A 26786-nucleotide genomic window follows, 5' to 3' on the forward strand; every position below is an offset into this window, starting at 1 on the left:
ACCTAGTATAACCACAGTCTATAACCACCTAGTATAACCACAGTCTATAACCACCTAGTATAACCACAGTCTATAACCACCTAGTATAACCAGTCTATAACCACCTAGTATAACCACAGTCTATAACCACCTAGTATAACCAGTCTATAACCACCTAGTATAACCAGTCTATAACCACCTAGTATAACCAGTCTATAACCACCTAGTATAACCAGTCTATAACCACCTAGTATAACCAGTCTATAACCACCTAGTATAACCAGTCTATAACCACCTAGTATAACCAGTCTATAACCACCTAGTATAACCAGTCTATAACCACCTAGTATAACCACAGTCTATAACCACAGTCTATAACCACCTAGTATAACCACAGTCTATAACCACCTAGTATAACCACAGTCTATAACCACCTAGTATAACCACAGTCTATAACCACCTAGTATAACCAGTCTATAACCACCTAGTATAACCAGTCTATAACCACCTAGTATATCCACTGTCTATAACCACCTAGTATAACCAGTCTATAACCACCTAGTATAACCACAGTCTATAACCACCTAGTATAACCAGTCTATAACCACCTAGTATAACCACAGTCTATAACCACCTAGTATAACCCGTCTATAACCACCTAGTATAACCACAGTCTATAACCACCTAGTATAACCAGTCTATAACCACCTAGTATAACCAGTCTATAACCACCTAGTATAACCACAGTCTATAACCATAGTATATAACCACCTAGTATAACCACAGTCTATAACCATAGTCTATAACCACCTAGTATAACCACAGTCTATAACCACCTAGTATAACCAGTCTATAACCACCTAGTATAACCACAGTCTATAACCAGTCTATAACCACCTAGTATAACCACAGTCTATAACCACCTAGTATAACCAGTCTATAACCACCTAGTATAACCACAGTCTATAACCAACTAGTATAACCAGTCTATAACCACCTAGTATAACCACAGTCTATAACCACCTAGTATAACCAGTCTATAACCACCTAGTATAACCAGTCTATAACCACCTAGTATAACCAGTCTATAACCACCTAGTATAACCACAGTCTATAACCATAGTCTATAACCACCTAGTATAACCACAGTCTATAACCATAGTCTATAACCACCTAGTATAACCACAGTCTATAACCACCTAGTATAACCAGTCTATAACCACCTAGTATAACCAGTCTATAACCACCTAGTATAACCAGTCTATAACCACCTAGTATAACCAGTCTATAACCACCTAGTATAACCACAGTCTATAACCACCTAGTATAACCAGTCTATAACCACCTAGTATAACCAGTCTATAACCACCTAGTATAACCAGTCTATAACCACCTAGTATAACCAGTCTATAACCACCTAGTATAACCAGTCTATAACCACCTAGTATAACCAGTCTATAACCACAGTCTATAACCACCTAGTATAACCAGTCTATAACCACAGTCTATAACCACAGTCTATAACCACCTAGTATAACCACAGTCTATAACCACAGTCTATAACCACCTAGTATAACCACAGTCTATAACCACCTAGTATAACCACAGTCTATAACCACCTAGTATAACCACAGTCTATAACCACCTAGTATAACCACAGTCTATAACCAGTCTATAACCACCTAGTATAACCACAGTCTATAACCACCTAGTATAACCACAGTCTATAACCACCTAGTATAACCACAGTCTATAACCACCTAGTATAACCACAGTCTATAACCACCTAGTATAACCAGTCTATAACCACCTAGTATAACCAGTCTATAACCACCTAGTATAACCACAGTCTATAACCACCTAGTATAACCAGTCTATAACCACCTAGTATAACCACAGTCTATAACCACCTAGTATAACCACAGTCTATAACCACCTAGTATAACCACAGTCTATAACCACCTAGTATAACCACAGTCTATAACCACCTAGTATAACCACAGTCTATAACCAACTAGTATAACCACAGTCTATAACCACCTAGTATAACCACAGTCTATAACCACAGTCTATAACCACCTAGTATAACCAGTCTATAACCACCTAGTATAACCACAGTCTATAACCACAGTCTATAACCACCTAGTATAACCAGTCTATAACCACCTAGTATAACCACAGTCTATAACCACCTAGTATAACCACAGTCTATAACCACCTAGTATAACCACAGTCTATAACCACCTAGTATAACCAGTCTATAACCACCTAGTATAACCAGTCTATAACCACCTAGTATAACCACAGTCTATAACCACCTAGTATAACCACAGTCTATAACCACCTAGTATAACCAGTCTATAACCACCTAGTATAACCAGTCTATAACCACCTAGTATAACCACAGTCTATAACCACCTAGTATAACCACAGTCTATAACCACCTAGTATAACCAGTCTATAACCACCTAGTATAACCAGTCTATAACCACCTAGTATAACCACAGTCTATAACCACCTAGTATAACCACAGTCTATAACCACCTAGTATAACCACAGTCTATAACCACCTAGTATAACCACAGTCTATAACCACCTAGTATAACCAGTCTATAACCACCTAGTATAACCAGTCTATAACCACCTAGTATAACCACAGTCTATAACCACCTAGTATAACCACAGTCTATAACCACCTAGTATAACCACAGTCTATAACCACCTAGTATAACCACAGTCTATAACCACCTAGTATAACCACAGTCTATAACCACCTAGTATAACCACAGTCTATAACAGCACTAAGTCGCTTGGGGAACCTGTCTAAATGGAATACATGTTTTACAGTAGCAGTGCACCATTAAGGGAATAACCCCCGTCTCTTACCGTAGTGGTCCCAGTCCTCCTGCATGTTCTGTGCACCATTAAGGGAATAACCCCCGTCTCTTACCGTAGTGGTCCCAGTCCTCCTGCATGTTCTGTGCACCATTAAGGGAATAACACCCGTCTCTTACCGTAGTGGTCCCAGTCCTCCTGCATGTTCTGTGCACCATTAAGGGAATAACCCCCGTCTCTTACCGTAGTGGTCCCAGTCCTCCTGCATGTTCTGTGCACCATTAAGGGAATAACACCCGTCTCTTACCGTAGTGGTCCCAGTCCTCCTGCATGTTCTGAATCTCCAGCTGGTTGCGTCCCTCAGTGAAGATGGGTTTGGGGTTCTTCTCAAATCCTCCAGACAGGATCCCTCCCTGCCATGCTCTCACATAGATCCTCCCATCCATATCTATCACCACTAGAGAGAACACACAGAGATATAGTTACAATACAGTCGAACCCTGACCCTAACCTCCAGACCTCCCTGCCATGCTCTCACATAGATCCTCCCATCCATATCTATCACCACTAGAGAGAACACACAGAGATATAGTTACAATACAGTCGAACCCTGACCCCTGACCCTAACCTCCAGACCTCCCTGCCATGCTCTCACATAGATCCTCCCATCCATATCTATCACCACTATAAAGAACACACAGAGATACAGTTACAATACAGTCGAACCCTGACCCCTGACCCTAACCTCCAGACCTCCCTGCCATGCTCTCACATAGATCCTCCCATCCATATCTATCACCACTATAAAGAACACACAGAGATACAGTTACAATACAGTCGAACCCTGACCCCTGACCCTGACCCTAACCTCCAGACCTCCCTGCCATGCTCTCACATAGATCCTCCCATCCATATCTATCACCACTAGAGAGAACACACAGAGATATACAGTTACAATACAGTCGAACCCTGACCCCTGACCCTAACCTCCAGACCTCCCTGCCATGCTCTCACAGGGATATGGATGGGAGGATCAAACACCACTAGAGATAACACAGAGATACAGGGCTCTAAAAAAAATGAATTTATTGGTAGCATTGGTGTTCCCAACCTTAAGAAGTCAGGAGCACAAGATGAAATGTAGGAGCACCAGATGAAATGTAGGAGCACCAGATGAAATGTAGGAGCACCAGATGAAATGTAGGAGCACCAGATGAAATGTAGGAGCACCAGAAAATCAGAATGTTTAAATAGATAGAGATACAGCCTCTATTGGGCCTATCTGAATTCTAGCTACTTCTGAAGAACATGTTGTGCCCTAGAAACTAATACGTAACCCTGTAAAGACGTTAGTTTATTATAAAAGCTAAGACGTTGATATGAAAACCTGTCATTGGAAATACAAAGTCACTTGTGGAATATTAGGTTTCTACATTTATGGAAAAGCACTATGTTTGTACACCGTCTCTTTAAAAAAACGTCAGGTTTGTGATGACAACGTGCATCAGTCATTCATTCATTCTGTGATCATTGATCTCCTGAAGAAGATACCGATCATTGATCTCCTGAAGAAGCTGCCCCTTTTCCTTTCTGTCTGTGTCCCTGAATGTTTGGATCCACTGGTACAGTTCCCCGGTTGGTAGTTAGCTAGCCAATGAGGTAACAAGATTGATCAAAGTGTAAACAAACGGTTCATGATGTCGAGTAGTTTTTAAAACAAAGTCACAAAATGGTTTATGAATATTAAATGTGGTCCTGGCGATCTACTGTAGAAAGTGTTGCTCTGTTAATATGGGTCAGACCTTTTGACCTGGTTGGGCTAGAAGCAAGCCGTTAATATGGGTCGGATCTTTTGACCTGGTTGGGCTAGAAGCAAGCCGTTAATATGGGTCAGACCTTTTGACCTGGTTGGGCTAGAAGCAAGCCGTTAATATGGGTCAGACCTTTTGACCTGGTTGGGCTAGAAGCAAGCCGTTAATATGGGTCAGATAATTTGACCTGGTTGGGCTAGAAGCAAGCCGTTAATATGGGTCGGATCTTTTGACCTGGTTGGGCTAGAAGCAAGCCGTTAATATATGGATCAGATAATTTGACCTGGTTGGGCTAGAAGCAAGCCGTTAATATGGGTCGGATCTTTTGACCTGGTTGGGCTAGAAGCAAGCCGTTAATATGGGTCAGATAATTTGACCTGGTTGGGCTAGAAGCAAGCCGTTAATATGGGTCAGACCTTTTGACCTGGTTGGGCTAGAAGCAAGCCGTTTGCCCTGTAGTAATGGTGCAACCATGATGCTAACGAATCTGAAGTGGCTTGTTTCTCGAGGGCACTCTAACACAACGGTACAGCCAAGCCTTATCCAACGGTACAGCCAAGCCTTATCCAACGGTACAGCCAAGCCTTATCATTACAACATTATCTTTTCCATGGTCACACTTTAGAGCCCTGGTTACAACAGTCTAACCCTGACCCCTGACCTCCAGACAGGATACAACAGACAGGACAGAGTTCAGGCCAGTGGAGGCTCCTCCGAGGAGGAAGGGGAGGACCATCCTCCTCAGCGAATATCATAAAAATAAAAATAGTGATACATACATAAAAATAAAAAAAATCATTTTTAGATAAAACTATACTAAATATATACGCATGTCACCAGTAGCCTCAACAGCTCTCTGTAGGGTAGCACAATGGTGTAGCCGGAGGATAGCTAGCTTCCATCCTCCTCTGGCTACATTGACTTCAATACAAAACCTAGGAGGCTCATGGTTATCACCCCCTTCCACCCCCTGAATTGACATGTTGTCTACCCAATCAAAGGATCAGAGAATTAATCTAGCCCTGAAAGCATAAGCTACAGCTAGCTAGCACTGCAGTGTATAACATGTGGTGAGTAGTTGACTCAAAGAGAGAAAGACAATAGTTGAACAGTTTTTAACAAATACATTTCTTCCAAAATGAAGGAGAAGCAAGAGAGAGAGATAGCTATATTTCGTTGTATTTTTTTTCTTCCACTTTCACCTACTTAGCTAGCGAATGCAGCTAGCTAGTTTAGCCTACTCAAACACCCGGTTCAAACAGCTTGCTGACTGTACTGCATGATTGTAGCGAGTTTACTAACACATTTCTTCTAGTAGCTCTGTTGACTGGGGATGACGTTAGCTAATATGGTGACAACGATGTAGGCTGTGTGTAGCGGTTAGCGGTTATGATATGAAGATTTGGCTAGCAAAGGTTTTTTCACCTGGTCACAGACAGCTGATGTGGTGCACTGAAGTCTGCAAGCGAAAGGGAAAAGTTGCGAGGAGGAGAGCGCGTAGATGCGAGAAGGAATTCTACAACGAGCAACGTGATCATGCTGTTTGTATGTGGCTGCTATGAAAGGGAACTGGGTTTGTATGGCTGCTATGAAAGGGAACTGGGTTTGTATGTGGCTGCTATGAAAGGGAACTGGGTTTGTATGTGGCTGCTATGAAAGGGAACTGGGTTTGTATGTGGCTGCTATGAAAGGGAACTGGGTTTGTATGTGGCTGCTATGAAAGGGAACTGGGTTTGTATGGCTGCTATGAAAGGGAACTGGGTTTGTATGTGGCTGCTATGAAAGGGAACTGGGTTTGTATGTGGCTGCTATGAAAGGGAACTGGGTTTGTATGGGGCTGCTATGAAAGGGAACTGGGTTTGTATGTGGCTGCTATGAAAGGGAACTGGGTTTGTATGTGGCTGCTATGAAAGGGAACTGGGTTTGTATGGGGCTGCTATGAAAGGGAACTGGGTTTGTATGGGGCTGCTATGAAAGGGAACTGGGTTTGTATGTGGCTGCTATGAAAGGGAACTGGGTTTGTATGGGGCTGCTATGAAAGGGAACTGGGTTTGTATGTGGCTGCTATGAAAGGGAACTGGGTTTGTATGTGGCTGCTATGAAAGGGAACTGGGTTTGTATGTGGCTGCTATGAAAGGGAACTGGGTTTGTATGGGGCTGCTATGGAAGGGAACTGGGTTTGTATGTGGCTGCTATGAAAGGGAACTGGGTTTGTATGGGGCTGCTATGAAAGGGAACTGGGTTTGTATGGCTGCTATGAAAGGGAACTGGGTTTGTATGGCTGCTATGAAAGGGAACTGGGTTTGTATGGCTGCTATGAAAGGGAACTGGGTTTGTATGGGGCTGCTATGAAAGGGAACTGGGTTTGTATGGGGCTGCTATGAAAGGGAACTGGGTTTGTATGGGGCTGCTATGAAAGGGAACTGGGTTTGTATGTGGCTGCTATGAAAGGGAACTGGGTTTGTATGGCTGCTATGAAAGGGAACTGGGTTTGTATGTGGCTGCTATGAAAGGGAACTGGGTTTATGTGTGATCAGGAGTGTATCCACTCCGCCGATTCTGTTGAAAAACGTTTCTTAAACAGAACAAACAGGGATAAACATAGCTGAATTTGTCCAATAGAAAATCTATTTTGCAACTGTTGGACTAATGATTACACCCCAGATCAGCTAGATGCAGGCAAGAGTGTGCAAGGCGGTATTGAATGTGTCAATGTCTGTCACCTTCATTACTCTGATTTCACTCGACCTGTGCACCTACGTTGTAAACATTCATTCAGAGGCTAGGTTGTAGCAACCTCATGATGGGTACAGAGAAATGTTGAATACCATGTAGTAGCCTAAACCTATCCATGTTACATTGAACTGGGTGAATGGAATATGAATGACAGACATCCAATATGCTGTAATAGAAATAAGGCCATGCTTATGAAAATAATTAAACGGCACCAACCGCCACTGGTTCAGGAATATTACAGCTAATCACTCAATTTGTTCCGGACTGAACGGTACCAGATCTAACTCCTTGAAGAAACCATATGTGGACTATTTTACAAGCAAAGTAAAAATGGTAGACATTAAAAAAGTGAATGTGGTCCTCAATGACAACGCAAAGCCACCCATACAGAACCAGAACGCTGCGCTGTGGTGGTCTCACCTGGGGTTCTGGGAGGTAGAGGCTTGGAGAGGAAGTAGTCTCACCTGGGGTTCTGGGAGGTAGAGGCTTGGAGAGGAGGTGGTCTCACCTGGGGTTCTGGGCGGTAGAGGCTTGGAGAGGAAGTGGTCTCACCTGGGGTTCTGGGAGGAGAAGGCTTGGAGAGGAAGTGGTCTCACCTGGGTTCTGGGAGGAGAAGGCTTGGAGAGGAAGTGGTCTCACCTGGGTTCTGGGATGTAGAGGCTTGGAGAGGAAGTGGTCTCACCTGGGTTCTGGGATGTAGAGGCTTGGAGAGGAAGTGGTCTCACCTGGGTTCTGGGATGTAGAGGCTTAGAGAGTAAGTAGTCTCACCTGGGGTTCTGGGAGGAGAAGGCTTGGAGAGGAAGTGGTCTCACCTGGTGTTCTGGGAGGTAGAGGCTTGGAGAGGAAGTGGTCTCACCTGGGGTTCTGGGCGGTAGCGGCTCTGCTAGAGGCTTGGAGAGGAAGTGGTCTCACCTGGGGTTCTGGGAGGTAGAGGCTTGGAGAGGAAGTGGTCTCACCTGGGGTTCTGGGCGGTAGCGGCTCTGCTAGAGGCTTGGAGAGGAAGTGGTCTCACCTGGGGTTCTGGGAGGTAGAGGCTTGGAGAGGAAGTGGTCTCACCTGGGGTTCTGGGCGGTAGCGGCTCTGCTAGAGGCTTGGAGAGGAAGTGGTCTCACCTGGGGTTCTGGGAGGTAGAGGCTTGGAGAGGAAGTGGTCTCACCTGGGGTTCTGGGAGGTAGCGGCTCTGCTAGAGGCTTGGAGAGGAGGTAGAAGTGTTCACATCCGTGGAGAGGAACAGACACCTTGGTCTCGCTGGCCTGGCCCAGCTCATACGCCCACTGTAGATAGAGGACAGTTATAACACATCATATAGCATTCATAACCCCCTATGAACACTTCTAGAGGAACAGACACCTTGGTCTCACTGGCCTGGCCCAGCTCATACGCCCACTGTAGATAGAGGACAGTTATAACACATCATATAGCATTCATAACCCCCTATGAACACTTCTAGAGGAACAGACACCTTGGTCTCACTGGCCTGGCCCAGCTCATACGCCCACTGTAGATAGAGGACAGTTATAACACATCATATAGCATTCATAACCCCCTATGAACACTTCTAGAGGAACAGACACCTTGGTCTCCCTGGCCTGGCCCAGCTCCTTTAGTTTAGAAACCTCAGAGACAGCTGGCTACAACACTTCATATACACCCTGTTTCTAGTGCACTACAGTATCTAGGGAACAGCTACAACACTTCATATACACCCTGTTTCTAGTGCACTACAGTATATAGGGAACAGCTACAACACTTCATATACACCCTGTTTATAGTGCACTACAGTATCTAGGGAACAGCTACAACACTTCATATACACCCTGTTTCTAGTGCACTACAGTAACTAGGGAACAGCTACAACACTTCATATACACCCTGTTTCTAGTGCACTACAGTATATAGGGAACAGCTACAACACTTCATATACACCCTGTTTCTAGTGCACTACAGTATCTAGGGAACAGCTACAACACTTCATATACACCCTGTTTCTAGTGCACTACAGTATATAGGGAACAGCTACAACACTTCATATACACCCTGTTTCTAGTGCACTACATAATCTAGGGAACAGCTACAACACTTCATATACACCCTGTTTCTAGTGCACTACAGTATCTAGGGAACAGCTACAACACTTCATATACACCCTGTTTCTAGTGCACTACAGTATATAGGGAACAGCTACAACACTTCATATACACCCTGTTTCTAGTGCACTACAGTATCTAGGGAACAGCTACAACACTTCATATACACCCTGTTTCTAGTGCACTACAGTATCTAGGGAACAGCTACAACACTTCATATACACCCTGTTTCTAGTGCACTACAGTATCTAGGGAACAGCTACAACACTTCATATACACCCTGTTTCTAGTGCACTACAGTATCTAGGGAACAGCTACAACACTTCATATACACCCTGTTTCTAGTGCACTACAGTATCTAGGGAACAGCTACAACACTTCATATACACCCTGTTTCTAGTGCACTACAGTATATAGGGAACAGCTACAACACTTCATATACACCCTGTTTCTAGTGCACTACAGTATCTAGGGAACAGCTACAACACTTCATATACACCCTGTTTCTAGTGCACTACAGTATCTAGGGAACAGCTACAACACTTCATATACACCCTGTTTCTAGTGCACTACAGTATATAGGGAACAGCTCCAACACTTCATATACACCCTGTTTCTAGTGCACTACAGTATATAGGGAACAGCTACAACACTTCATATACACCCTGTTTCTAGTGCACTACAGTATCTAGGGAACAGCTACAACACTTCATATACACCCTGTTTCTAGTGCACTACAGTATATAGGGAACAGCTACAACACTTCATATACACCCTGTTTCTAGTGCACTACAGTATCTAGGGAACAGCTACAACACTTCATATACACCCTGTTTCTAGTGCACTACAGTATCTAGGGAACAGCTACAACACTTCATATACACCCTGTTTCTAGTGCACTACAGTATCTAGGGAACAGCTACAACACTTCATATACACCCTGTTTCTAGTGCACTACAGTATCTAGGGAACAGCTACAACACTTCATATACACCCTGTTTCTAGTGCACTACAGTATATAGGGAACAGCTACAACACTTCATATACACCCTGTTTCTAGTGCACTACAGTATATAGGGAACAGCTACAACACTTCATATACACCCTGTTTCTAGTGCACTACAGTATATAGGGAACAGCTACAACACTTCATATACACCATGTTTCTAGTGCACTACAGTATCTAGGGAACAGCTACAACACTTCATATACACCCTGTTTCTAGTGCACTACAGTATCTAGGGAACAGCTACAACACTTCATATACACCCTGTTTCTAGTGCACTACAGTATATAGGGAACAGCTACAACACTTCATATACACCCTGTTTCTAGTGCACTACAGTATATAGGGAACAGCTACAACACTTCATATACACCCTGTTTCTAGTGCACTACAGTATCTAGGGAACAGCTACAACACTTCATATACACCCTGTTTCTAGTGCACTACAGTATATAGGGAACAGCTACAACACTTCATATACACCCTGTTTCTAGTGCACTACAGTATCTAGGGAACAGCTACAACACTTCATATACACCCTGTTTCTAGTGCACTACAGTATCTAGGGAACAGCTACAACACTTCATATACACCCTGTTTCTAGTGCACTACAGTATCTAGGGAACAGCTACAACACTTCATATACACCCTGTTTCTAGTGCACTACAGTATCTAGGGAACAGCTACAACACTTCATATACACCCTGTTTCTAGTGCACTACAGTATCTAGGGAACAGCTACAACACTTCATATACACCCTGTTTCTAGTGCACTACAGTATATAGGGAACAGCTACAACACTTCATATACACCCTGTTTATAGTGCACTACAGTATCTAGGGAACAGCTACAACACTTCATATACACCCTGTTTCTAGTGCACTACAGTATCTAGGGAACAGCTACAACACTTCATATACACCCTGTTTCTAGTGCACTACAGTATCTAGGGAACAGCTACAACACTTCATATACACCCTGTTTCTAGTGCACTACAGTATCTAGGGAACAGCTACAACACTTCATATACACCCTGTTTCTAGTGCACTACAGTATCTAGGGAACAGCTACAACACTTCATATACACCCTGTTTCTAGTGCACTACAGTATATAGGGAACAGCTACAACACTTCATATACACCCTGTTTCTAGTGCACTACAGTATCTAGAGAACAGCTACAACACTTCATATACACCCTGTTTCTAGTGCACTACAGTATCTAGGGAACAGCTACAACACTTCATATACACCCTGTTTCTAGTGCACTACAGTATCTAGGGAACAGCTACAACACTTCATATACACCCTGTTTCTAGTGCACTACAGTATCTAGGGAACAGCTACAACACTTCATATACACCCTGTTTCTAGTGCACTACAGTATATAGGGAACAGCTACAACACTTCATATACACCCTGTTTCTAGTGCACTACAGTATATAGGGAACAGCTACAACACTTCATATACACCATGTTTCTAGTGCACTACAGTATCTAGGGAACAGCTACAACACTTCATATACACCTTGTTTCTAGTGCACTACAGTATATAGGGAACAGCTACAACACTTCATATACACCCTGTTTCTAGTGCACTACAGTATCTAGGGAACAGCTACAACACTTCATATACACCCTGTTTCTAGTGCACTACAGTATCTAGGGAACAGCTACAACACTTCATATACACCCTGTTTCTAGTGCACTACAGTATATAGGGAACAGCTACAACACTTCATATACACCCTGTTTCTAGTGCACTACAGTATCTAGGGAACAGCTACAACACTTCATATACACCCTGTTTCTAGTGCACTACAGTATCTAGGGAACAGCTACAACACTTCATATACACCCTGTTTCTAGTGCACTACAGTATATAGGGAACAGCTACAACACTTCATATACACCCTGTTTCTAGTGCACTACAGTATATAGGGAACAGCTACAACACTTCATATACACCCTGTTTCTAGTGCACTACAGTATCTAGGGAACAGCTACAACACTTCATATACACCCTGTTTCTAGTGCACTACAGTATCTAGGGAACAGCTACAACACTTCATATACACCCTGTTTCTAGTGCACTACAGTATCTAGGGAACAGCTACAACACTTCATATACACCCTGTTTCTAGTGCACTACAGTATATAGGGAACAGCTACAACACTTCATATACACCCTGTTTCTAGTGCACTACAGTATCTAGGGAACAGCTACAACACTTCATATACACCCTGTTTCTAGTGCACTACAGTATCTAGGGAACAGCTACAACACTTCATATACACCCTGTTTCTAGTGCACTACAGTATATAGGGAACAGCTACAACACTTCATATACACCCTGTTTCTAGTGCACTACAGTATCTAGGGTACAGCTACAACACTTCATATACACCCTGTTTCTAGTGCACTACAGTATCTAGGGAACAGCTACAACACTTCATATACACCATGTTTCTAGTGCACTACAGTATATAGGGAACAGCTACAACACTTCATATACACCCTGTTTCTAGTGCACTACAGTATATAGGGAACAGCTACAACACTTCATATACACCCTGTTTCTAGTGCACTACAGTATATAGGGAACAGCTACAACACTTCATATACACCCTGTTTCTAGTGCACTACAGTATCTAGGGAACAGCTACAACACTTCATATACACCCTGTTTCTAGTGCACTACAGTATCTAGGGAACAGCTACAACACTTCATATACACCCTGTTTCTAGTGCACTACAGTATCTAGGGAACAGCTACAACACTTCATATACACCCTGTTTCTAGTGCACTACAGTATATAGGGAACAGCTACAACACTTCATATACACCCTGTTTCTAGTGCACTACAGTATATAGGGAACAGCTACAACACTTCATATACACCCTGTTTCTAGTGCACTACAGTATATAGGGAACAGCTACAACACTTCATATACACCCTGTTTCTAGTGCACTACAGTATCTAGGGAACAGCTACAACACTTCATATACACCCTGTTTCTAGTGCACTACAGTATCTAGGGAACAGCTACAACACTTCATATACACCCTGTTTCTAGTGCACTACAGTATCTAGGGAACAGCTACAACACTTCATATACACCCTGTTTCTAGTGCACTACAGTATCTAGGGAACAGCTACAACACTTCATAAACACCCTGTTTCTAGTGCACTACAGTATATAGGGAACAGCTACAACACTTCATATACACCCTGTTTCTAGTGCACTACAGTATATAGGGAACAGCTACAACACTTCATATACACCCTGTTTCTAGTGCACTACAGTATCTAGGGAACAGCTACAACACTTCATATACACCCTGTTTCTAGTGCACTACAGTATATAGGGAACAGCTACAACACTTCATATACACCCTGTTTCTAGTGCACTACATAATCTAGGGAACAGCTACAACACTTCATATACACCCTGTTTCTAGTGCACTACAGTATATAGGGAACAGCTACAACACTTCATATACACCCTGTTTCTAGTGCACTACAGTATCTAGGGAACAGCTACAACACTTCATATACACCCTGTTTCTAGTGCACTACAGTATATAGGGAACAGCTACAACACTTCATATACACCCTGTTTCTAGTGCACTACAGTATCTAGGGAACAGCTACAACACTTCATATACACCCTGTTTCTAGTGCACTACAGTATCTAGGGAACAGCTACAACACTTCATATACACCCTGTTTCTAGTGCACTACAGTATCTAGGGAACAGCTACAACACTTCATAAACACCCTGTTTCTAGTGCACTACAGTATATAGGGAACAGCTACAACACTTCATATACACCCTGTTTCTAGTGCACTACAGTATATAGGGAACAGCTACAACACTTCATATACACCCTGTTTGCGTCCCAAATGGCATCCTATTCCCTTTTCTAGTGCACTATATAGGGAACATGGTGTCATGTCGGAAGCATCCTATCATTTCATAACCCCCTATGAACACCTACAGATCAGTTGGGCTGAAGAGAGCTGGCTAGCACAGTGTTAACTGGCTAAAGACTAGTGGAGGGAGGGGCCCCATGTCATCTAACACAGTGTTAACTGTCTAAAGACTAGTGGAGGGAGGGGCCCCATGTCATCTAACACAGTGTTAACTGGCTAAAGACTAGTGGAGGGAGGGGCCCCATGTCATCTAACACAGTGTTAACTGTCTAAAGACTAGTGGAGGGAGGGGCCCCATGTCATCTAACACAGTGTTAACTGTCTAAAGACTAGTGGAGGGAGGGGCCCCATGTCATCTAACACAGTGTTAACTGGCTAAAGACTAGTGGAGGGAGGGGCCCCATGTCATCTAACACAGTGTTAACTGTCTAAAGACTAGTGGAGGGAGGGGCCCCATGTCATCTAACACAGTGTTAACTGGCTAAAGACTAGTGGAGGGAGGGGCCCCATGTTATTTACAGTTACACACACGTAATGGACAGAGATTCACCTGTCCTGCACAGTTGACAAAGTATTCACACTCGATGGCTCCTCTGTCCGTCTCGACCGCTGTCACATGTCCCTTCTCCAGCATCACATGGTTAACTGTGGTACGCTCATGGATCTGCACTCCTGGAGATCAGAACATGGCAGACATGTAGATTTATGTATAATGTGATCAAACATGATAAACACCATCGATAGTTCACAGCCAGTTTGATTGGAGTACCATGAAGTTACATTAGCCAGAGAGATGCCCCATGGGCACTGACTAACTCAAACTCTGCTTGGCATGGCCCCACCCTGGCCCTACCCCAGAAGCCTTGCTTTCTGGCTTCATTTCATCCTGACCAATGGCGATACCACATGGTTGTAGCTTCCTATTGAAACCTTTACTACAGTTAGGCTTGCAAAATGTTCCCAGAATTCACTGGTTTTCCAGAAATCCCGGTTGGAAAATTCCCTGAATCAGGACGGAACAAGCAGGAAATCTGGAAACATCCAACCAGGATTTCTGCAAAACCTGTGAATTTTGAGAAAGTTGATGGAATTTTTACATTTACATTTTAGTCATTTAGCAGACGCTCTTATCCAGAGCGACTTACAGTTAGTGAGTGCATACATTATTTATTTTTCATTTTTCATACTGGCCCCCTGTGGGAATCGAACCCACAACCCTGGCATTGCAAACGCCATGCTCTACCAACTGAGCTACATCCCTGCCGGCCATTCCCTCCCCTACCCTGGACGACGCTGGGCCAATTGTGCGCCGCCCCATGGGTCTCCCGGTCTAGTGGCACAGCTAGCACTGTGATGCAGTGCCTTAGACCACTGTGCCACTCCTTTTGCAAGCCTAACAACAGTCCATCCTTGGTTTTACCGTCTCACCGTGTCCGGCTGCTGCCGTGGCGAGGGCGTGGTTGACGTCAGGCGGTGACACCACGGCATCACCCGGCAGGTGGAGCGCCCCCACCAGGTCATGAATATTCACCAGGGGGTGGAGCTTAGAAACCTCTTTGGGTTTGATCACGTTACAGGGGATCCCCATCACACTGAGAGAGAGGGAGGAGACAGGAAGGAGGGTTATGGAGATTCCCAGGGGGTGGAGCTTAGAAACCTCTTTGATCACGTTACAGGGGATCCCCATCACACTGAGAGAGAGGGAGGAGACAGGAAGGAGGGTTATGGAGATTCCCAGGGGGCAGAGCTTACTCTTTGGGTTTGATCACGTTACAGGGGATCCCCATCATGGACTAACAGAAAACAGTACAGTGGAGCTGGATACATACAGCCCAGCTACAGCAACATGGAGATGGCAGAGATGGACTAACAGAACACAGCTGGCCAGTGGAGCTACAGTGGAGCTGGATAGGATACATGGAATGAATAGTCTAGAAGGACTACAGTGGAGCTGGATAGGCTAAATGTTGGGAAATGTAATGAATATTCTAGAAGGACTACAGTGGAGCTGGATAGGGTAAATGTAATGAATAGTCTAGAAGGACTACAGTGGAGCTGGATAGGATACATGGAATGAATATTCTAGAAGGACTACAGTGGAGCTGGATAGGCTAAATGTTGGGAAATGTAATGAATATTCTAGAAGGACTACAGTGGAGCTGGATAGGCTAAATGTAATGAATAGTCTAGAAGGACTACAGTGGAGCTGGATAGGCTAAATGTTGGGAACTGTAATGAATATTCTAGAAGGACTACAGTGGAGCTGGATAGGCTAAATGTAATGAATAGTCTAGAAGGACTACAGTGGAGCTGGATAGGCTAAATGTAATGAATAGTCTAGAAGGACTACAATGGAGCTGGATAGGCTAAATGTTGGGAACTGTAATGAATATTCTAGAAGGACTACAGTGGAGCTGGATAGGCTAAATGTTGGGAAATGTAATGAATATTCTAGAAGGACTACAGTGGAGCTGGATAGGCTGAATGTAATGAATAGTCTAGAAGGACTACAGTGGAGCTGGATAGGCTAAATGTAATGAATAGTCTAGAAGGACTACAGTGGAGCTGTATAGGCTAAATGTAATGAATAGTCTAGAAGGACTACAGCACTGAGCAACAATAATTCAAGTGACTGAAGAGAACTGGAGTACTGTTCATGAAGTCCAGCTCCCTCTCAGAGAGTACTGAGCTATAATTCAGACCCGAGGAGAGGGGGGGAAGGGAAGGGCGGTTAGGGAGGGAAGGGAAGGGCGGTTAGGGAGGGAAGGGAAGGGCGGTTAGGGAGGGAAGGGAAGGGCGGTTAGGGAGGGAAGGGAAGGGCGGTTAGGGAGGGAAGGGAAGGGCGGTTAGGGAGGGAAGGGAAGGGCGGTTAGGGGGGGAAGGGAAGGGCGGTTAGGGAGGGAAGGGAAGGGCGGTTAGGGAGGGAAGGGAAGGGCGGTTAGGGAGGGAAGGGAAGGGCGGTTAGGGAGGGAAGGGAAGGGCGGTTAGGGAGGGAAGGGAAGGGCGGTTAGGGAGGGAAGGGAAGGGCGGTTAGGGAGGGAAGGGAAGGGCGGTTAGGGAGGGAAGGGAAGGGCGGTTAGGGAGGGAAGGGAAGGGCGGTTAGGGAGGGAAGGGAAGGGCGGTTAGGGAGGGAAGGGAAGGGCGGTTAGGGAGGGAAGGGAAGGGCGGTTAGGGAGGGAAGGGCAAGGGCGGTTAGGGAGGGAAGGGCAAGGGCGGTTAGGGAGGGAAGGGAAGGGCGGTTAGGTAGGGAAGGGAAGGGCGGTTAGGGAGGGAAGGGAAGGGCGGTTAGGGAGGGAAGGGAAGGGCGGTTAGGGAGGGAAGGGAAGGGCGGTTAGGGAGGGAAGGGAAGGGCGGTTAGGGAGGGAAGGGAAGGGCGGTTAGGGAGGGAAGGGAAGGGCGGTTAGGGAGGGACTTACTTGAGCCTGGATGCCAGGCGCTTCAGGGAGAGGAAACGGTCCTGATTCTGGGCCAGGCATAGAGAGCCTGTTCTCACGTAGCCTGTAACACACATACACACAGAAACATTAGGACTGCCAAGTCATGAATCATCTCATGTTAAACCACACAACTAAATACCACTGGTAAATCCAGTTTATACACAACTAAATACCACTGGTAAATCCAGTTTATACGCAACTAAATACCACTGGTAAATCCAGTTTATACACAACTAAATACCACTGGTAAATCCAGTTTATACACAACTAAATACCACTGGTAAATCCAGTTTATACACACAGAACTAAATACCACTGGTAAATCCAGTTTATACGCAACTAAATACCACTGGTAAATCCAGTTTATACACAACTAAATACCACTGGTAAATCCAGTTTATAGACAACTAAATACCACTGGTAAATCCAGTTTATAGACAACTAAATACCACTGGTAAATCCAGTTTATACACACGCAACTAAATACCACTGGTAAATCCAGTTTATACACAACTAAATACCACTGGTAAATCCAGTTTATAGACAACTAAATACCACTGGTAAATCCAGTTTATAGACAACTAAATACCACTGGTAAATCCAGTTTATACACACGCAACTAAATACCACTGGTAAATCCAGTTTATACACAACTAAATACCACTGGTAAATCCAGTTTATAGACAACTAAATACCACTGGTAAATCCAGTTTATAGACAACTAAATACCACTGGTAAATCCAGTTTATACACAACTAAATACCACTGGTAAATCCAGTTTATACACAACTAAATACCACTGGTAAATCCAGTTTATAGACAACTAAATACCACTGGTAAATCCATTTTATAGACAACTAAATACCACTGGTAAATCCAGTTTATACACACGCAACTAAATACCACTGGTAAATCCAGTTTATACACAACTAAATACCACTGGTAAATCCAGTTTATAGACAACTAAATACCACTGGTAAATCCAGTTTATAGACAACTAAATACCACTGGTAAATCCAGTTTATACACACGCAACTAAATACCACTGGTAAATCCAGTTTATACACAACTAAATACCACTGGTAAATCCAGTTTATAGACAACTAAATACCACTGGTAAATCCAGTTTATAGACAACTAAATACCACTGGTAAATCCAGTTTATACACAACTAAATACCACTGGTAAATCCAGTTTATACACAACTAAATACCACTGGTAAATCCAGTTTATAGACAACTAAATACCACTGGTAAATCCAGTTTATAGACAACTAAATACCACTGGTAAATCCAGTTTATACACACGCAACTAAATACCACTGGTAAATCCAGTTTATACGCAACTAAATACCACTGGTAAATCCAGTTTATAGACAACTAAATACCACTGGTAAATCCAGTTTATAGACAACTAAATACCACTGGTAAATCCAGTTTATAGACAACTAAATACCACTGGTAAATCCAGTTTATACACACGCAACTAAATACCACTGGTAAATCCAGTTTATACACAACTAAATACCACTGGTAAATCCAGTTTATACACACGCAACTAAATACCACTGGTAAATCCAGTTTATAGACAACTACAGTGGGGAAAAAAAGTATTTAGTCAGCCACCAATTGTGCATGTTCTCCCACTTAAAAAGATGAGAGAGGCCTGTAATTTTCATCATAGGTACACGGCAACTATGACAGACAAAATGAGGAAAAAAATATCCAGAAAATCACATTGTAGGATTTTTTATGAATTTATTTGCAAATTATGGTGGAAAATAAGTATTTGGTCAATAACAAAAGTTTCTCAATACTTTGTTATATACCCTTTGTTGGCAATGACACAGGTCAAACGTTTTCTGTAAGTCTTCACAAGGTTTTCACACACTGTTGCTGGTATTTTGGCCCATTCCTCCATGCAGATCTCCTCTAGAGCAGTGATGTTTTGGGGCTGTCGCTGGGCAACACAGACTTTCAACTCCCTCCAAAGATGTTCTATGGCATTCAGATCTGGAGACTGGCTAGGCCACTCCAGGACCTTGAAATGCTTCTTACGAAGCCACTCCTTCGTTGCCCGGGCGGTGTGTTTGGGATCATTGTCATGCTGAAAGACCCAGCCACGTTTCATCTTCAATGCCCTTGCTGATGGAAGGAGGTTTTCACTCAAAATCTCACGATACATGGCCCCATTCATTCTTTCCTTTACACGGATCAGTCGCCCTGGTCCCTTTGCAGAAAAACAGCCCCAAAGCATGATGTTTCCACCCCCATGCTTCACAGTAGGTATGGTGTTCTTTGGATGCAACTCAGCATTCTTTGTCCTCCAAACACGACGAGTTGAGTTTTTACCAAAAAGTTATATTTTGGTTTCATCTGACCATATGACATTCTCCCAATCCTCTTCTGGATCATCCAAATGCACTCTAGCAAACTTCAGACGGGCCTGGACATGTACTGGCTTAAGCAGGGGGACACGTCTGGCACTGCAGGATTTGAGTCCCTGGCGGCGTAGTGTGTTACTGATGGTAGGCTTTGTTACTTTGGTCCCAGCTCTCTGCAGGTCATTCACTAGGTCCCCCCGTGTGGTTCTGGGATTTTTGCTCACCGTTCTTGTGATCATTTTGACCCCACGGGGTGAGATCTTGCGTGGAGCCCCAGATCGAGGGAGATTATCAGTGGTCTTGTATGTCTTCCATTTCCTAATAATTGCTCCCACAGTTGATTTCTTCAAACCAAGCTGCTTACCTATTGCAGATTCAGTCTTCCCAGCCTGGTGCAGGTCTACAATTTTGTTTCTGGTGTCCTTTGACAGCTCTTTGGTCTTGGCCATAGTGGAGTTTGGAGTGTGACTGTTTGAGGTTGTGGACAGGTGTCTTTTATACTGATAACAAGTTCAAACAGGTGCCATTAATACAGGTAACGAGTGGAGGACAGAGGAGCCTCTTAAAGAAGAAGTTACAGGTCTGTGAGAGCCAGAAATCTTGCTTGTTTGTAGGTGACCAAATACTTATTTTCCACCATAATTTGCAAATAAATTCATTAAAAATCCTACAATGTGATTTTCTGGATTTCTTTTCCTCAATTTGTCTGTCATAGTTGACGTGTACCTATGATGAAAATTACAGGCCTCTCTCATCTTTTTAAGTGGGAGAACTTGCACAATTGGTGGCTGACTAAATACTTTTTTCCCCCACTGTAAATACCACTGGTAAATCCAGTTTATAGACAACTAAATACCACTGGTAAATCCAGTTTATACACAACTAAATACCACTGGTAAATCCAGTTTATACACAACTAAATACCACTGGTAAATCCAGTTTATACACAACTAAATACCACTGGTAAATCCAGTTTATACACACGCAACTAAATACCACTGGTAAATCCAGTTTATACACAACTAAATACCACTGGTAAATCCAGTTTATACACAACTAAATACCACTGGTAAATCCATTTTATACACAACTAAATACCACTGGTAAATCCAGTTTATACACAAGACTAAATGCCACTTGTAAATCCAGTTTATACACAAGACTAAATGCCACTGGTAAATCCACAAACTGAAACAGCATGTGGGAAGAGGAGGGGGAAGCACTGGTAGAATACAGCCAGTCACATGCCCTCATAGATAGAGCATAATAATTAATTCAACACCCAAACCAACCACAACTGACTAAAACACCATCAGAAGATTGGCTACACAGCAAAGACAAGGACATAACTAATGTAGGTAAGTTGAAGCAGAGTGGAACTGTACTGTAGAGAGCAGAGGTCATACTAACCTGCTCCCAGATCCATTTAGTGATGAGGGGTAGGCATGTTAGCACAAATGGATTGGAACTCAGGCTAGAGTCATACTGTAGGCATGTTAGCACAAATGGATTGGAACTCAGGCTAGAGTCATACTGTAGGCATGTTAGCACAAATGGATTGGAACTCAGGCTAGAGTCATACTGTAGGCATGTTAGCACAAATGGAGTGGAACTCAGGCTAGAGTCATACTGTAGGCATGTTAGCACAAATGGAGTGGAACTCAGGCTAGTCATACTGTAGGCATGTTAGCACAAATGGAGCTGCACTCAGGCTAGAGTCATACTGTAGGCATGTTAGCACAAATGGAGTGGAGCTGAGGCTAGAGTGATACTGTAGGCATGTTAGCACAAATGGAGTGGAACTCAGGCTAGTCATACTGTAGGCATGTTGTGGTCCTCTGTAGCTCAATTGGTAGAGCATGGCGCTTGTAACGCCAGGGTAGTGGGTTCGATCCCCGGGACCACCCATACGTAAAAATGTATGCACACATGACTGTAAGTCGCTTTGGATAAAAGCGTCTGCTAAATGGCATATTATATTATATTATATGTTAGCACAAATGGATTGGAACTCAGGCTAGAGTCATACTGTAGGCATGTTAGCACAAATGGATTGGAACTCAGGCCAGAGTCATACTGTAGGCATGTTAGCACAAATGGATTGGAACTCAGGCCAGAGTCATACTGTAGGTATGTTAGCACAAATGGAGCTGCACTCAGGCCAGAGTCAACTGTAGAAGTCCATCCCACCTGTCTTGACCCCAGTCTCTTCCTCCAGGTGTTCATAAAGGGAGTTGGAGTAGTCGGCCATCTTACACTCAATGGAGATGGGCTTGGCCACACTGACGATCCCAGCACACAGCCTGGTGGTGCCAGCCCCCAGCCTGACACAGAGAGAGATGAGTAGAACAGGGTTAGGTACAACACACACACACTGACGATCCCAGCCTAACACAGAGCCTGGTGGTGCCAGCCCCCAGCCTGACACAGAGAGAGATGAGTAGAACATGGTTAGGTACAACACACACACACTGACGATCCCAGCCTAACACACAGCCTGGTGGTGCCAGCCCCCAGCCTAACACAGAGCCTGGTGGTGCCAGCCCTCAGCCTGACACAGAGCCTGGTGGTGCCAGCCCTCAGTCTAACACAGAGCCTGGTGGTGCCAGCCCTCAGTCTAACACACAGCCTGGTGGTGCCAGCCCTCAGTCTAACACAGAGCCTGGTGGTGCCAGCCCCCAGCCTAACACAGAGCCTGGTGGTGCCAGCCCTCAGTCTAACACAGAGCCTGGTGGTGCCAGCGCCCAGTCTAACACAGAGCCTGGTGGTGCCAGCCCCCAGTCTAACACAGAGCCTGGTGGTGCCAGCCCTCAGTCTAACACAGAGCCTGGTGGTGCCAGCCCTCAGTCTAACACAGAGCCTGGTGGTGCCAGCCCTCAGCCTAACACAGAGCCTGGTGGTGCCAGCCCCCAGCCTAACACAGAGCCTGGTGGTGCCAGCCCTCAGCCTAACACAGAGCCTGGTGGTGCCAGCCCCCAGCCTGGTGGTGAAAGCGCCCAGCCTGGTGGTGAAAGCGCCCAGCCTGGTGGTGAAAGCGCCCAGCCTAACACTAGGGGTGAAAGTAAGGCGGTCTGGTCCGGCTTGCAGGCTAAATAAATAGTGGGGTTACGGCTGCATTGGACTTTTAACATTACCACGTGTCAGCTCCATGAACATGAGTGAATTGACTTGAAAACGGGCAGTAGACCCTCCAAACTGGGTTGTGGTTAGACCAGAACACATTCAGCCAAGGCAGAGATAAGTGGCCGAGACCGAGGAGCGCCTTCAGCATCAGTTCAGGATACCAGTGTAGAGGGCCTACTGACAATCACCAAATGTCATCACCAAATGTCATCCCACCTTTAGGTGTTTTGGAACAGAAGTCTCTTTCCATTCACCAAATTGCAGGTGCAGTTTCTGGATGCTGGAATTATTTTTGTGCGTGGACAAACATTTGCGTGTAGCCAACAGGCGCACCTTTTGAAGTGATTGTTTGACAATCAGATGAAAACATAATTGACTGGTTGTGTTTGCGCCTCAATAAAAGTTAATGCATAATACAAGAGATATGCCTAATCTTTACTAGGCCCACGGAGATCATAATCATTAATAGGGATGCTATGTGGGATTCTATGATTAGACCCGCAATCACACGCAGTAGACTCCGTAGCGGTAAGAGATGCCATCTCCTTTCCCCCCTGCCTAACACACGCAGTAGACTCCGTAGCGGTAAGAGATGCCATCTCCTTTCCCCCCTGCCTAACACACGCAGTAGACTCCGTAGCGGTAAGAGATGCCATCTCCTTTCCCCCCTGCCTAACACACGCAGTAGACTCCGTAGCGGTAAGAGATGCCATCTCCTTTCCCCCCTGCCTAACACACGCAGTAGACTCCGTAGCGGTAAGAGATGCCATCTCCTTTCCCCCCCTGCCTAACACACGCAGTAGACTCCGTAGCGGTAAGAGATGCCATCTCCTTTCCCCCCTGCCTAACACACGCAGTAGACTCCGTAGCGGTAAGAGATGCCATCTCCTTTCCCCCCTGCCTAACACACGCAGTAGACTCCGTAGCGGTAAGAGATGCCATCTCCTTTCCCCCCTGCCTAACACACGCAGTAGACTCCGTAGCGGTAAGAGATGCCATCTCCTTTCCCCCCTGCCTAACACACGCAGTAGACTCCGTAGCGGTAAGAGATGCCATCTCCTTTCCCCCCTGCCTAACACACGCAGTAGACTCCGTAGCGGTAAGAGATGCCATCTCCTTTCCCCCCTGCCTAACACACGCAGTAGACTCCGTAGCGGTAAGAGATGCCATCTCCTTTCCCCCCTGCCTAACACACGCAGTAGACTCCGTAGCGGTAAGAGATGCCATCTCCTTTCCCCCCTGCCTAACACACGCAGTAGACTCCGTAGCGGTAAGAGATGCCATCTCCTTTCCCCCCTGCCTAACACACGCAGTAGACTCCGTAGCGGTAAGAGATGCCATCTCCTTTCCCCCCCTGCCTAACACACGCAGTAGACTCCGTAGCGGTAAGAGATGCCATCTCCTTTCCCCCCTGCCTAACACACGCAGTAGACTCCGTAGCGGTAAGAGATGCCATCTCCTTTCCCCCCCTGCCTAACACACGCAGTAGACTCCGTAGCGGTAAGAGATGCCATCTCCTTTCCCCCCTGCCTAACACACGCAGTAGACTCCGTAGCGGTAAGAGATGCCATCTCCTTTCCCCCCTGCCTAACACACGCAGTAGACTCCGTAGCGGTAAGAGATGCCATCTCCTTTCCCCCCCTGCCTAACACACGCAGTAGACTCCGTAGCGGTAAGAGATGCCATCTCCTTTCCCCCCCTGCCTAACACACGCAGTAGACTCCGTAGCGGTAAGAGATGCCATCTCCTTTCCCCCCTGCCTAACACACGCAGGAGACTCCGTAGCGGTAAGAGATGCCATCTCCTTTCCCCCCCTGCCTAACACACGCAGTAGACTCCGTAGCGGTAAGAGATGCCATCTCCTTTCCCCCCTGCCTAACACACGCAGTAGACTCCGTAGCGGTAAGAGATGCCATCTCCTTTCCCCCCTGCCTAACACACGCAGTAGACTCCGTAGCGGTAAGAGATGCCATCTCCTTTCCCCCCTGCCTAACACACGCAGTAGACTCCGTAGCGGTAAGAGATGCCATCTCCTTTCCCCCCCTGCCTAACACACGCAGTAGACTCCGTAGCGGTAAGAGATGCCATCTCCTTTCCCCCCCTGCCTAACACACGCAGTAGACTCCGTAGCGGTAAGAGATGCCATCTCCTTTCCCCCCTGCCTAACACACGCAGTAGACTCCGTAGCGGTAAGAGATGCCATCTCCTTTCCCCCCTGCCTAACACACGCAGTAGACTCCGTAGCGGTAAGAGATGCCATCTCCTTTCCCCCCCTGCCTAACACACGCAGTAGACTCCGTAGCGGTAAGAGATGCCATCTCCTTTCCCCCCTGCCTAACACACGCAGTAGACTCCGTAGCGGTAAGAGATGCCATCTCCTTTCCCCCCTGCCTAACACACACAGAGGATCACAACACAGCAGGGTGAGTAATGAGACATTAGACTATGGTTCCTTCTGCTTTCTAGATGCTATCATTGATTCCAATAAGATCTTGAAGCTAGTCTGCACATTCCCTCTATTGGTCTCCCATCACCTGACAAGCCCAGTAAAACAATCAACTCATATGAAATCATGACATATTGTCCACGTCCTCATAAATAAAGTGTTAAGAAAACATGCACCCCCTCTTGTAAACAGACCACCTCATTTAGCCCCTCCTACCTTCCCTGCTCCAATAGGACTATCTCGGTCCAGCCCAGCTTGGCCAGGTGATAGGCCACAGACGTTCCTACGATGCCCCCTCCACAGATCACCACCCGGGCTTGGCTGGGCAGGGGGATGGGCTGCGTGGTCTCTCCAGCCGAGGCCAGGCTCCGGGAGGAGCTCCAGAGACCCCCAGGCCTGGTCCCCGGGGCCCAGCATCCTGCATGGGACAGCAGCCTAGGGAGCAGGGCAGGGGACAGAGCCCTGGAGCTCCGCACGCAGCTGCAGTGCATGGTTTGGAGGAACCTGGAGGATCAGAACACAAGAGCAGCACAGGCCCGGAGGATCAGAACACAACAGGCCCGGAGGATCAGAACACAACAGGCCTGGAGGATCAGAAACACAACAGGGCTGGAGGATCAGAACACAACAGGCCCGGAGGATCAGAACACAACAGGCCCGGAGGATCAGAACACAACAGGCCCGGAGGATCAGAACACAACAGGCCTGGAGGATCAGAAACACAACAGGCCCGGAGGATCAGAACACATCAGGCCCGGAGGATCAGAACACAACAGGGCTGGAGGATCAGAAACACAACAGGCCCGGAGGATCAGAACACAAGAGCAGCACAGGCCCGGAGGATCAGAACACAACAGGCCCGGAGGATCAGAAACACAACAGGCCTGGAGGATCAGAACACAACAGGCCTGGAGGATCAGAACACAACAGGGCTGGAGGATCAGAACACAACAGGGCTGGAGGATCAGAAACACAACAGGCCCGGAGGATCAGAACACAACAGG

At 45.5% G+C, this 26786-nt stretch overlaps 1 protein-coding gene across 2 annotated transcripts; it reads right to left on the reverse strand.

Annotated features, from left to right (window-relative positions):
- Nucleotides 1-2425: 2425 nt before the first annotated feature.
- Nucleotides 2426-26281, reverse strand: LOC311122851 (pyruvate dehydrogenase phosphatase regulatory subunit, mitochondrial-like). Of its 2 annotated transcripts, XM_084197165.1 has the most exons (7): nt 25999-26281; nt 22404-22537; nt 17810-17891; nt 15822-15985; nt 14944-15065; nt 8518-8635; nt 2426-3271 (listed from the first exon to the last, which is right to left on the reverse strand). In XM_084197165.1, the coding sequence occupies exons 1-7, from the start codon at nt 26271-26273 to the stop codon at nt 3096-3098; spliced, it is 1071 nt and encodes a 356-aa protein (XP_084053291.1). In that variant the 5' UTR covers nt 26274-26281; the 3' UTR covers nt 2426-3095. The 2 variants fall into 2 exon arrangements, with proteins under 2 accessions (XP_084053291.1, XP_084053292.1); XM_084197166.1 differs by lacking the exons at nt 2426-3271; nt 8518-8635 and adding an exon at nt 8693-8859.
- Between the last annotated feature and the right edge of the window lie 505 nt (nt 26282-26786).

Source organism: Coregonus lavaretus (genome assembly GCF_964263955.1).
Source record: "Coregonus lavaretus genome assembly, contig: HAP1_SCAFFOLD_1761, whole genome shotgun sequence".
Lineage (NCBI taxonomy): Eukaryota > Metazoa > Chordata > Actinopteri > Salmoniformes > Salmonidae > Coregonus > Coregonus lavaretus.

Excerpts from the sequence above, each read along its gene's own strand:
- LOC311122851 (XM_084197165.1), bottom strand. The coding sequence starts at position 26,273 with ATGCACTGCAGCTGCGTGCGGAGCTCCAGGGCTCTGTCCCCTGCCCTG. Across the intron at positions 17,892-22,403 it reads AGAGACTGGGGTCAAGACAG|GCTACGTGAGAACAGGCTCT; the intron begins GTGGGATGGACT and ends TGTGTGTTACAG. Across the intron at positions 8,636-14,943 it reads TTGTCAACTGTGCAGGACAG|TGGGCGTATGAGCTGGGCCA; the intron begins GTGAATCTCTGT and ends CTCTATCTACAG.